We start from the raw sequence: 12,797 nt of genomic DNA on the forward strand, positions 1-12,797 counted from the left end.
AAGATTTTGCCATAACTTTTTATTTATTTATTTATTATTTTTATTTAAGTATGAGTAGTTTGTTTATTATTTTTTATTTATTATTTATTTGCCATTATTTTTTAAAATAATGACCTAAAGGTAGAATTCACAAGCCATAAAATTTATCCTGCCTTGAATTTTTAATACATATCAGTAGTGTTTGGATGTGCATGGGTTACTTTAATACACTAAATGTGGCCTGGCTTTGAAATACCAGGCTAAAATAATTTATTTCCTTAGTTACGCAGAATAAACTTAGAAGGAAAAAATAAAGTCCTTTTCTAGAATATAGGTTTGTTACAAAAACTTGATGGAATAACTTTTTCAGTCTTCTTGATGGGTAAGACAACTGTTAGAGATTCCAGGTGAAAAGTCTGCCCTTTTCCACATGACTCTTACCCAGTGCCTCTCCAGAGGTCACTTGTATCTTTTGAAGATAGGCTTTTCAGGGTGAACACATGTATATAGCAAAAGCTAGTTGTGATGTTTCTTGTCGAATTGCAGTCTTGATAAATGAGAACACCTCCGAGGCGCTTGGCCAGATGGCGTCAGCGAGCTGACTCTTGGTCTCGCTGGCCTGCCGCTGCCTCCTGAGGCACTGCTGTTGGTGTGCGGCTGCAAGCCCCCCGTGGCCATGTGGATGCTGAGTTCCCAGGCGTGGAGCAGCAGCTCCTGTGTTGCAAGCCCCCCGTGGCCATGTGGATGCGCAGCTCCCAGGCGTGGAGCAGCAGCTCCTGTGTTGCAAGCCCCCCGTGGCCATGTGGATGCGCAGCTCCCAGGCTGGAGCAGCAGCTCCTGCGTTGTGTCGGGTTTGGCTCTGGAGGGGGTGCAGTGTAGTCATCACTACTGTAAGACGGACATGGGTTTTGTTTTCACAAATCGTGAACCGTCAGTAATCCATGATTTTTCTTAGTAACTTATATTTGTGTATCTTACCAAGTGTTTTGGTAGAATCTCTTCACTGTTGACAGTAAATCTTTGAGGTGGGCCTAACATTTATCTCCAGAGTCTCTGAAAGTATAATAAGATTGGTGCTATTTGCCAGAAGTCACGGAAACATCATCACATGACCCTGGGAGAGTTGTTTTGTTGAGTGGATCAGTCAGAGGTGATTAGGAGCTGTTTTTATCCAGGTTGTATTAGAGACAGCAGTTTTAGAACAGGTTATTATAGTCATATCAACATGAAGGCTTTTGTGTGTTAGATGCCTTTCATCTATTCTTTCAGAAAAGAGAAACTTCTAAAACTTGAGTTTTTAGTGGATTTATTAATAAGTGGATGCATTAATTTAAAAGAAAATTATGCTTTTATAGAAAGCATCATTATTAGTCTGTTTTATTTCTTTTTTTTTTTTAATTTATTTCACTACGCTGGGCCTTAGTTGCAGCGTGCGACATCTTTAGTCATGGCAAGCAGGAGCTCTTAGTTGCGGCATGCGGGATCTAGCTCCCCAACCAGGGATCAAACCTAGGCCCCTACACTGGGAGTGTGGCGTCTCAGCCCCTGGATCACCAGGGTAGTTCCAGTCTGGTTTATTTCTGAATTAGTTGCTCAGCTTAGGTGACATTTGACTTTCAGTATAAAAATCTTTTATAAGAGCTCATCAGCTCTGTATACAATTTTAAAATATTTATAAGCTTTTAATGTCCTCTAAGCAGTTTGTAAGAAATGGTCCTAGAGTATTTGCCTGTGTATGAGAAGACTTAAGGTGTTTATTGCATTGTTCTGAATTAGTGAAAGGTGAAAAAATGCAAATACATACTTACTGTGGAATGGATATAGTTGTTTTAAAATAGTGAAATGCTGCACAGCTATAGATCATAGAAAATGTGTGCATTGATGTAAAAAATGAAAAAGCTTTAACAACTATCCTAGATGGAGTAAAAATTGTGTACTTGTATATACGTTTTAATACAGTTTTAAAAGGTACTTACCAAGCTCAAATGATGATTTCTTAGGGAGGAAGAAAGAATTATGCATTTTAAGTCATGTGAAGTTGTTAGGTCCAGTTGAATTGCTAGTATAATGTGCAGAAATGAAAATTTAAAGGTACTTCTAGTTTATAACTTATTTCTACAAATCCTCAGTCTTAAGAAAGTACAGTGGACCCTTAAACAACACTTGTTGCTTGAACTGTGAGGGTACACTTGGAGATTTTTTTCAGTAAATGCATACTGCACAGCTACAGGCTCCATCGCTAACCCCCACCCCCCGCCCATTGTTCAAGGGTCAGCTGTGCTTGAAACACAGGCAAACAGTGGTACACGAAGTACTGTTGTCGTAGCGTCGTGAATAAGGTTGAAAAATTGGATGCAACAAAAATGCTTTAGTGATGAATGAACAGATTATGAGGGACTCAAATGGTAGACTGTGCCCTTGAAATTAATGTTTGTGAGACCTGAATGTTCAGTGACTTAAAATTCCTTAGGAAGTCCTGAGCAAGAAAGGGTAAGTGTGTGTATTGGAACTCACTGTGTGCTCTCCCTGGAAGTGTGTGGCCAAATCAGAATTCCCCAGACTGTCAATGGAAAACCCAGAAAGCCTCCTTCCCTGTGCCCCTCCCACTCCCTGGAGGCAGACCCCTACCACAGCTTCAAGGTGGAAAAGGAGCAACAGCTTGCTCTTCAAGTGCTGCAGGTGACCTTGGATGGCCAGTTGCTTTTTGTTTTGTTTTACCTTGGAGGATCTCAGACAGCAGGAGGTGTAACGGCTTAATGGATCTCCGTGTACCTATCACTCAGCCTCAGGAATGATCAGCTCATGGCCAACTGACTTTTCACAAATCTCAGACTTCACACATCCTGTCATCTGTAAATATTTCAGTGTTGCCATTGACTTGTGAAGTTATTTTTACTTTGCATACAAAAATCTGGTATTATAGTTGGTTGGGACAGAATGTACTTATTACCATGTTTTTCTCTTTTAATTGAAGTACAGTTGATGTATAGTGTTGCGTTAGTGTCTGGTGTACAGCCAAGTGATTCAGTTATACGTATATATACATTTTTTTTCAGATTCTTTTCCAGTATAGTATATTACAAGATACTAAGTATATTTTCCAGTGCTGTACATAGGACCTTCTTTGTATAATTTATATATAGAGGTTTGTATGTTATTAGCATGTTTTTTTAAATGCGTTGAGAAAAAAATTAAATATGCCAATGTAAGTAGAAGAGTACAGTGACCATCTCTGGGTTTCGTCTCCTGGTTTTCAGTGATTGTTGATGTGAAGACTTGTTTCATCTTTATTTTGTCTTTCCATACTGGATTATTTTACAGTAGTTCCTAGAGATGGAATTTCATCTGTAAGTACTACAAATATATCTAGAAGATAATTTTATTTAAAATATTTATTATTTAAAGGATGATTTCTTAACCTTATCTAAGAGTCTTCAAATTTCCCAGATTATCTCAAAAAGGATTTTTTTACAGTCTTTTGTTTGACTCAGATACCAAAATAAGATCTACACGCTAGGATGCTTCGTAAGTCTTTTTACATCTGTTTGAAGAAATTAATGTTTCTCATATCCTGGATTTTGCTGATTGTATCCTTATGATGCAGTCTTTTTAACATGTTTTCCCTTACATTTGAAATTTCCTGTAAGCTGGAAGTTAGATCTGGATGCATGATGGTCAGAATCAGGTTTTTGTTTGACAGAGTAGCGCAGAGGTGGAGCTGGGCAGTGGCTGGCACGTCACCTCGGTGGCATGACGTCAGTGGGCTGGAGTGGCGTGGGCAGCCTGGCTGCTGGTTGCACAGGCCCCCATCAGACTGGGGTGCGTGCATCCAGCAGCAGTGAGGATTATTGCCTAGATCAGTTACGTCACTAGGGTTGCTGCTTGTCACTAATTGTAAAACACGTAAGATGTTGACAGGGCTCAGAGTTTGAGGTACGAAAGGTATGTTGTGAAGCCTGTCTCCTGCTCTGCTCTTCAGCCCCCTGATTGGCCCCAGAGGTAGTCAGGTGTTGAGTTTCTTCTCTTCCCTTTGGAGATTATGTGGAACCTGAGGGGCGTGTATCTCACTTTTCTTAAAACACAAGTAATAGTCTCCTGGACACATGCTGTGTCTGCCTGCTCTTCCCTCATCTTGATTTAATTTTCAGCATACATCTCAGATTATTCCCTGTAATATAGTTAACTCTGCCCTTTTTGTGGTGACATAGTATTCCAGAGGATGGGTTTCTGTTTCGTAGGACTGGTCCCCTGTTGATGGTCATAGTGCTGTAGTACACATCAGCACCTCGTGAGTGCGTCCAGGAAAGATCCCTAGACGCGGCGCTGTCTGCCCAGAAAGGTTGTGCTTTGTCATTTTGGCGGCTAGTGCCACCATGCTCTCCAGAGGGTGAGTGCTGCCCCCAGCGGCACCTGGGAGTTCCCATTTTCACGTCTTCACTAACAGAGCGAGTTACCAAACTTGCAGTTTTTGCCAGTCAGAGAGGTTTAAGCAGGTATTTCTTCGTGGGCCTGACAGGGTTGTCATAAAGGTGTTTCTTTGTGTAGGTATACCCTGCTTAGACCCTCAACTTGAGCTGGTGGCTGGCTCCTCCACCCAAAACTTGCGTTACCTGGAAGAAATTACCTCACCATTGTCTCTTTCTAGTCCAGCACAGCCTCGGCCTGACCACCCCAGGACCTGGCCTTAGTTTCTTGAGAGAGTTACACCAGGAGTTCCTTAGGAGAGGGAGTAGGTCATCTGTGTAAATGCATCTCAAGTATCTCAACTTGGACGCGGACACACAGAGCACCGTTAGTTCACTGTTCACATGTGGAAGATGTAAACATTTTTCTCTATTCAGTGAAAATATAGTTCACCTTTTCCCCATGTTGATTTCCTTTGAGATGTAACAGGTTTCTAGAGCAACACACCATCTCACCTAATGGGACCACTGCTCTCTGTCTTACAGGTGTGTAGTGTGGCAGTCACACTTTCTCTTAGGTCCAGGGTTAGAGTCCCTGTACAACCCTGGGCAAGTTACTTTGCCCTTTTCTAGTTTCTATATATGGGGCTGGTGAGTACTGCCTCAGCTGTGAGAGCCAAGCGTAGGGACTGTGGAGTCGGATCACAGGGGTCCTTGCCTCCTGACGCTGTCCCTCAGGACTCTGGAGACTGTGCTTCCTTTCCTTTATCTGGGAGTTGCTGCCTGGAGAGCCCTGGATGGCTGTCCCGAGGCACGTGTTTGCACTGACTGTTCAGCTGGCAGCACGGGCTCCTCTCAGGCTTGCCGATGCTGCTGGGCAGGAGGGTCAGGGAGACCACCTCACCGTCTTGGGGCAGGGGGCAGCCTCAGCAGCAGTGAGACCTGTGCACCCCCATGAGCTCAACCCCCCCGAGCAGTATGTGGTTCATCACGCCACCCCTGAATTACAGAGTAGAGGTGCATGACTTGCTAGTACGTGGTAGGTTGTCAGTAGCACTTAATTTGTAGGTTTGAATACCTTCTTTGTAAATTTTATTTTCATCATTTAAACCTGCTCTTTGATTTAGGAAGCAAAATGAAATTGAGAAGCACATTGAAGAGAAGGAGGGGCAGCAGAACAGAGCCATCTTTTAAAGAACATTCAGTTGAGATGTCTCTGCATTCTGCCTGTTCTATGCTATGAAGTTTACCATTTTATTGTTAGCTGATCAGATGTCTGAGTCCATAGGCAGTTTATATTCTGTGTAAGGTGCAGTGGTTCTTTGCTTGGTAAAGGCACTGGCAGAATTGCCCACTCAAACCCTGATGAGTGGAGTCTTGGTTCCATGTCCGGTGTGAGGTTGCTCTCTGGGGAGGCAGTAGAGGAACTCTGTACCCAGGTCTCAGCACCTGTGCGCAGGCGTCCCTGGGACCTCTCCGGCTGGTCCGTCAGGAGCCCTTGTCCCCAAGAGCATGGGTGGTGCCTGATTTACACTTTGATCCTGTCAAGTCCCCACCTTGTCAGCAGAGCTGGTCAGCTCAACATCCTTCCAGGAAATGCAGTGCATGCGTGCCAACGAATGCCGGTCACTGGCTTTCCTGATGGTTTGATTTGAGCATAGTGAAATGTTCATCGAGAATATTTGAGGACCAAAAACAGGAAGGAGGTCTTTAGCTCCAGGAGTGTGGAGTCAGGGAGTTTGCCTTGGTGGACCGCAGGTGTAGTGCTATCACAGAGCCTCTTCCCTGTCTCGACCAACGCCCGAGTGTGCTTTCCTTTGAAAAACGGGGATCCCACTGTCAACGCTGATCCCTGCTGGGGGCTTTCTCCAGACCACATCTGGAGGCAGGGACATAGGTCATCACTTCTTGGTCCCTTGGCCTGACTTTCATCTGCCTTATTACCATTTGCACCCAGAGCTTTCCTCGCTCTGCTCACCCTGTCTAATCCCGTCATCTGCTCCCAACGTCACTTGCTGTCTGTGTAACACGCCCCTGTGTGAGCAGCGTGGGACCTGCTGCCCAGCGCTGGTTGGTCCTAGCCTGGAGATTGGAAAAGGGGTGTCCTGTTTATATGTTTATCTGAAGTTATGTTGGGGCCTTGACTAGTTACAGCAAGTTAACTGCTTAGCATATATGACCACTTACTGATTAGTCTTTTATTTTTTTCCACCAACTCTTTTCAGAGTGTCTTTTCCATTATCTCTTTGGGTAAGTAGTAACCTGTTTTCCCACTGCTTTAGATGGTAGGCCATAACTGAACGTGTTCACCGCTCAAGTAACATTTGTTCTATTTTGTTTTGAGGTGGAAGGGGGAACTCTACCCTCAGAGCATGAGGGAATAATATTTACGTGGCTCACAAAGACCAGTGAGTACATCTGCACCCCCTGCCTCACCAGCGGAGGGCCTCTGACATGATAACACGGCCTAGCCTCTCCTGTCCCTCAGAACAGTCAGTTATGCCAGGTGTTTCAACTTCCTTTAGAATCTCTTGAAATTGTTGAGGGATGGGGGTTCTTTGACACATTTGAAGATAAATCAGATGAGAAGACCATACTTGTGCACAGTCGTTTGGTTTAACAAAGCCCCTAGATTGAATGTGATTGTGGACATGTTAGCAGTAGTGTAGCTGCAGATCTTCCCACTGAACCGACAGGCCTTAAGAACCAACCCAGGACTGCACTTCCTATCGAACACATGAGCTCTGAGGTTGCAGGCAGGTCACTGACCGGAGCCCTCTGCCTCTCCTGAGCTAGGCGATGGATCACTTGGAGTCCTTCATCGCTGAGTGTGATCGGAGAACGGAGCTTGCCAAGAAACGGCTGGCAGAGACGCAGGAGGAGATCAGTGCAGAAGTTTCTGCGAAGGTATGCGGGGAGGGAGGCCCCCACCTCAAGTCGTTGGTATAAGAGCGGGGCTGGGACCTGTCAGTGCCGAATGCGCATTTTGGGGTGGACAGTGGGTGTCCACTGCCCTGATTATTCAAGGGGAGGAGGGAAGCCGTCACCAAGCTCGCAGCCTGTCACTGCACTTTGCATATGTCGTAAAGTTACTTTATTAACATCCCTCTGCAGAACAGGAAATGGGGTAAGTTAGCAGGGAAATGGTTAAATTTTGGTGTGTGTGTCACAGAAGAAAAAGGTAGACCTGGTGAAATCGGCATGTACATCATTTAGAAGGCCTTGCCCTTCTTCAGTGGAGTTTTCTTCAGTGTTTTTTTTTTCTCCATTCAGTTTTATAAAAGGATTTCTTAGGAGATAGACAGTTTTTAACTAGCCCAGTGGTGCTGTTTATTTCTAAAAGAAACTCCCAGTATGAGTCATTTTGCTTAAAGGGTAAGTAATGTATGTATTTAGGCTCACACATTTTGTTACCCTCACCTGGAGGCTGAGCTGTATTGGAAGGTATACGGAGTGACAGCCTGGAACCTGGCCCACAGGATGGGCCTTACAGCCTGTGGGAGTGACAGGCGTGTGTTGTTGCCTCTGCTGGGATTCAGTGCAGAGATCTTACGGGTTAGGGTCTGACACTTAACGGTTGGTCTCAGTGGGGGCAGTATGGGTGTTGTAACTGTTACAATTCACATCATCAGTGAAGTTTCCAGCTGTTGGTGTATTCTCTTTGAAACAGCAGAAATGCAACAACAGAAACATTCTTTGCATTAAAAAAATCTTTTGTTTTTATTTTTTAATTGGAGGATAATTGGTTTACAATGTTGTGTTGGTTTTTGCCATACAACAGCACAAATCAGTCATAACTACACACATACACACACACACCACCACCCCTTCAGCCTCCGTCCCAGCTCTCGTCTTTTGTTTTTAGATATCTTGCATGGCTGTCTCTTTCTTTCCAGGCAGAAAAAGTACATGAATTGAATGAAGAAATAGGAAAGCTTCTTGCTAAAGCTGAGCAGCTGGGAGCTGAAGGAAATGTGGATGAATCACAGAAGATTCTCATGGAAGTGGAGAAAGTCCGTGCGAAGAAAAAAGAAGCTGAGGTTGGTGAGGAAAATGTCTTAAAGAGGGAAGAAACATGGTTAACTTCGGAGAGCTAACCATTGGGCTAAAACTGAGCCATGCCTCTATTTTCTTGAATATTGAGGAGGAGTTGGAAATAGGGTGATAATGTCAGGATGGTACAATTTCAAGTCAGCCCACCCTGGGGTTTGTGTCTTCGCTGCTCACTTGACCCCTGAGGCCTCAGACTGGGCACTTTGAGCTCTGAGCATCACTCCCGTGTGTAGAGTGCATCCTGAGCGTAGCTTGTCCGTGTTCGTGAGCACCTCCCGTCTGCGTCCGTCTGCTTCCAGGAAGGGCCCGGCGTGCAAGGTGTTCAGCTGATGTGATGGGGCCTGACTGGCTTTGCAGTTGCTGTGAAGAGAGGCCTTGGGTTATTAGTGACTCTGTGCCCTCAGGAGAGAGACCCCTGCAGGGTATGGGCAGCACCCAGGTGGTGTCCTTGGGCTGCCAGGCCAGGACTCTGCTGTGTGGTGCAGAAACTGAGTCCAGGACTGTCTGGACTGTTTCCTCTGTTGGGTTTTCTGCTTCTCAGATCCTCACCACTGGAGTGGAGGTGGCCTGGATCGACTTTGAGAATGTGGGAAGGTTAGAGTCAGGGAGAGAGGGCTGGGAGTGTACCTTTACTCCTCCTGTGGGCCAGGCAGAATGCACTGGCTAAGAATGAGCACTGGCTAAGATTCACTCTGATGAAGATGGGTGCTCAAAAGAAATGAGATCTCAGTTTAAGAGTGACTTGGGGTGCAGGGCACGTCCAGGTAGGGCAGGGTGATCCTGAAGGCCATTTGCTGAGATCCAGAGAGAAGTGTTCAGATGGTGGATGGAGACGTGATGGCAGAGTGGGCAGCGTGCCAGCGCAGGGCTGGTTTTGGTTGTTGCTGGTCCCCTGGCTCCTTGTGGCACCTGGGACGAAGTGGAGCTCAGTGATGACAGCTGAACATGTGAATCCTGCCGAGTGCCCACTGAGGCAGTGACGTGCGTGGGGAGTCCCAGGTCCTGCACCAGAATCCTTACACAGGATCCAAACCTCTGTGTATTTAAAGGGAAAATTTGAGTATATGGAATCAGGCTCCCTGGTTCGCTGACAGTACCCAGCAGAAAGGCCAGAGGGTCAGGAAGGAAGGAGCTCTGTAGCCTTTTAGTGAATCCTGAGGCCGAGCCTTCCTGCTTTGAGGGGCAGGGCAGACACCAGAAACCTGTGAGATGGATCCGAGACTTGAAAGAATGTAGATGTGGGGTTCCCCAAGGGCAGCAGGAGTCAGATACACATGGGGACTCCAAGCGCCTTGCTTCGGCCACTGTCCCTTTCCTCATCACCTGAGTTCCCCCCTTACTTAAAACTAACAGACAAGACAGGGTGGCTTGGAGCAGGGAGGCCTCCGCTGTGCTGGTCTGGGTAGTGCCCACCCTGCCCTTAGTGGCAGGCAAGGCTGTTTGGTATCCTAAGAAGTGGAGCGGGAGGGGCACTGTGTGCTTTTTACCCAGTTTCCCACAGTGGTTCTGTCTTAGAAAACTAACACAGCATCCCATCCCAGAACAGCTACCGAGTGACTGCTTACCACCCGTAGGTCCTGCCTGCTGCCCTCACAGCACACCCACTTCTCTGACCACCAGTCTGCCCTCCATTCTTAGCATTTGCTCATTTTAAGAACATTGCATAATGGATTCACACAGTCTGTAACCCTTAGGGATTGACTTTTTTTCCACTCAGCGTAGAATTTATTTTGAAGGATATTAGAGGATGGGATTAGTAATTTCAAAACTACTGAAAGGTGTAGAATATTATCTCAGATGGCTCTCACCCACCACGTTTAGTGTTTCTTGTTAAGCTGTTTGACTCTTTAGGAAAGAAGCCGCACTCTAATGGAAATCTGAGCTCCCGGTCTTTCCCGCTCTGTCCCCAGAGGCGTTCGTGTGCGTTCATTGCACACCTGGGCTCATAAACCATGCGCGTTCCTGGGCAGGCGTGGAGGCGTCCGCGTTGGTGCTGCAGGTCCTCCCACTTGCATCGCCGGGCAGAGCTCTCCAGGCTGCTGCAGGCAGATGGGTTCAGTTTGTTTACTGCTGCGGGACTGCATTTTAGGGGCACATGGCTGTTTGTCCATGGGTGGTTTTCCAGGTCACTGATGGTTTCTCATCTCACGGCTGGTTCTGTGTGTCCAGCACTGTGCTCATGTGAGGGATGTTTCCGGTAACCCCACCTTTACAGACAGGCTGCCCCCACAGTAACCATGCTGCACGGGCGCCAGCGTCAGGGTATGGGAGGGCCCGGTGTTCTGTGTCTCCGTCAGTCTAGTGAGTGACATGATGTCTTATTTTAACCTGCATTTTTTAGGGAATGTTTTGAATGTATGAGTTAATGGAAGATTATTACATTGTCTTACTTTAAGGACAAATGTTGAAATGTATCCCTCAACCTAGATTTTGAATGCGTGTGTTAATTTGAGCACAGGCAGCCATCACTGCGTCCTGGGTCATTTTCTTTTATATTCGTGTGTTTTCCTTTGAGGCAAAATGGCTCCCTGTGAGGAGACTCAGACCGCACTGGCTGCTGGGCGGGGGTAGGGTGTGTGTGTGTGTGTGGGCATGCGTGTGCTTTGTTCTGTTCCCTTAGGCACACTTCCTTGTTTGAAGAGATGTCTGGTGTGTTTCTCCTTCCAGATTTTAGGTTTCAGGGCTGCATTGGGCATTCCTGGGCACCGGGGCAGACTCTGGATGCTCTGTGTTTTGCCCGTCTGTCTGGTGTGATAGGGGTGCTGTAGTCAGTCTGATCTTAACAGAGCTCTGCCATGTCTGGTGTGATTAGGGGCGCTGTGAGGAGCCTGTAGTCTGGTCTTCACAGAGCTCTCCACCATCGCAGGAACTCCCTTTCCCCACTGGCCTTTAGCACACAGTCTCCTGTGTGTCTCAGTGTTCTGAATATCCCTCACTGCTTTGAAATCATGACTCTTAGTTCATCTCTTAAATAAACAGTTTAAATTGGATTACAATTTAATTACAATTTATTGAAATTAAATTATAATTTAATTACAAGTATCTGAAGCTTTGTAAACGATTCAGGTTTATGTATTTTGAAATCATCTTTAGGGAATTTCCTGGTGGTTCAGTGGTTAGTACTTGGCACTTCACTGCCAGGGTCTGGGGTTCAGTCTCTATAGTCTGTGGATTAAAGTCCCGCAAGCTGGGCAGCTAAAAATAAAAGTCACCTCCCTTCAAATACTTCCACTTTAGGGGTTGAGTGGACAGTGGCATTTGAGTTAACCTCACTTGGATCACTCTTTTCCTGCTCTCCAGGAAGAATACAGAAATTCCATGCCTGCGTCTAGTTTTCAGCAACAGAAGCTTCGTGTCTGTGAGGTCTGTTCAGCCTACCTTGGCCTCCATGACAATGACCGTCGTCTTGCAGACCACTTCGGGGGCAAGTTACACTTGGGATTCATTCAGATCCGTGAGAAGCTCGATCAGTTAAGGGTATGTTAATGTGCTATGTTTCTGAAGAAGCCTGCCAAGTCGTGATCGTCTTCATGTCTCTCTGCTTGTAGCAAACCTTGTGTTCTTTTTTTGTTGGTGGAGGTATCAGGCCTTGGTTTTATACTTTAGCTTTACAGTGAGCTACTCGGGTGTCATCATTGTGTTCCCTGAGATCTCAGAATCCAACAGGGCCTGGGATGTTTGTTTAGTCTACTACCCCTTGTTTACAGAGAACAATGGCAGAATTCATCCCAGGTACAGAGAACTCGTGCATCCCTCTGGAAACACTTCTCTTTGGAGGTGAGAGAGAGCCAGTAGCCTGTGGTTTTTCTCTTTGGGCGAAGGCGAACCTGTGGAATGTGGTCAGGCTAGAAGCATAAGAAGGTGACAGGGCTTTTTCTGGTGGCCCTGCCCCACAGCTGGATGCCTCTGTCCCTTCCTCGGGGCTCCTTGTTTTCCTGGGTTAGATTATAGCATTTGACGTCCTGCATATGGAATGCTGAGAAGGAAAGTTAAGCAACTTCGGGATAAGCTGAATTGTTTTCAGACTGATGAAACCTCCCTGGCTGTGTACTAGGATGCTGGGAAATATGCAGGCCTTTCCTCCAGAAGCCCGAAATCTGGAAGGACAGACATGTGGCCCCTAACTGTAGGCCACCTTGACAGTCAAGGCCTCAGGCCACATGTGGCCCCAGGAAGGGGCAGTGGGTGGTGCCCTTATGCCCAGGGAGGGTCCCTGGAGGTGGTGTGTGCTCAGACTGGAGAGGGAGCCGGTTGGCAGGCTCACCACTGGTCTTGAGCATCTCCTGTGCTTCCAGGGGAATTCTGAAAAGTGATACTTTCTGTCACATGGTTTTAAGTTGTAAATTTTTTTTATAAGTTTAT

At 46.2% G+C, this 12,797-nt stretch overlaps 1 protein-coding gene across 2 annotated transcripts in view; it reads left to right on the top strand.

The window, feature by feature from the left end:
• Positions 1–12,797, top strand: part of LUC7L (LUC7 like) — a 32,442-nt gene that overhangs the window by 11,951 nt on the left and 7,694 nt on the right. For both annotated transcript variants that reach the window (XM_025274775.3, XM_006049957.4), the window contains 3 exons: positions 7,179–7,289; positions 8,279–8,422; positions 11,736–11,912. In XM_025274775.3, the coding sequence (XP_025130560.1) occupies positions 7,179–7,289; positions 8,279–8,422; positions 11,736–11,912 (432 nt within the window). The remainder of the gene's footprint in view (positions 1–7,178; positions 7,290–8,278; positions 8,423–11,735; positions 11,913–12,797) is intronic.

The sequence above is a fragment of the Bubalus bubalis genome, chromosome 24 (genome assembly GCF_019923935.1).
Source record: "Bubalus bubalis isolate 160015118507 breed Murrah chromosome 24, NDDB_SH_1, whole genome shotgun sequence".
Classification (NCBI taxonomy): Eukaryota; Metazoa; Chordata; class Mammalia; order Artiodactyla; family Bovidae; genus Bubalus; species Bubalus bubalis.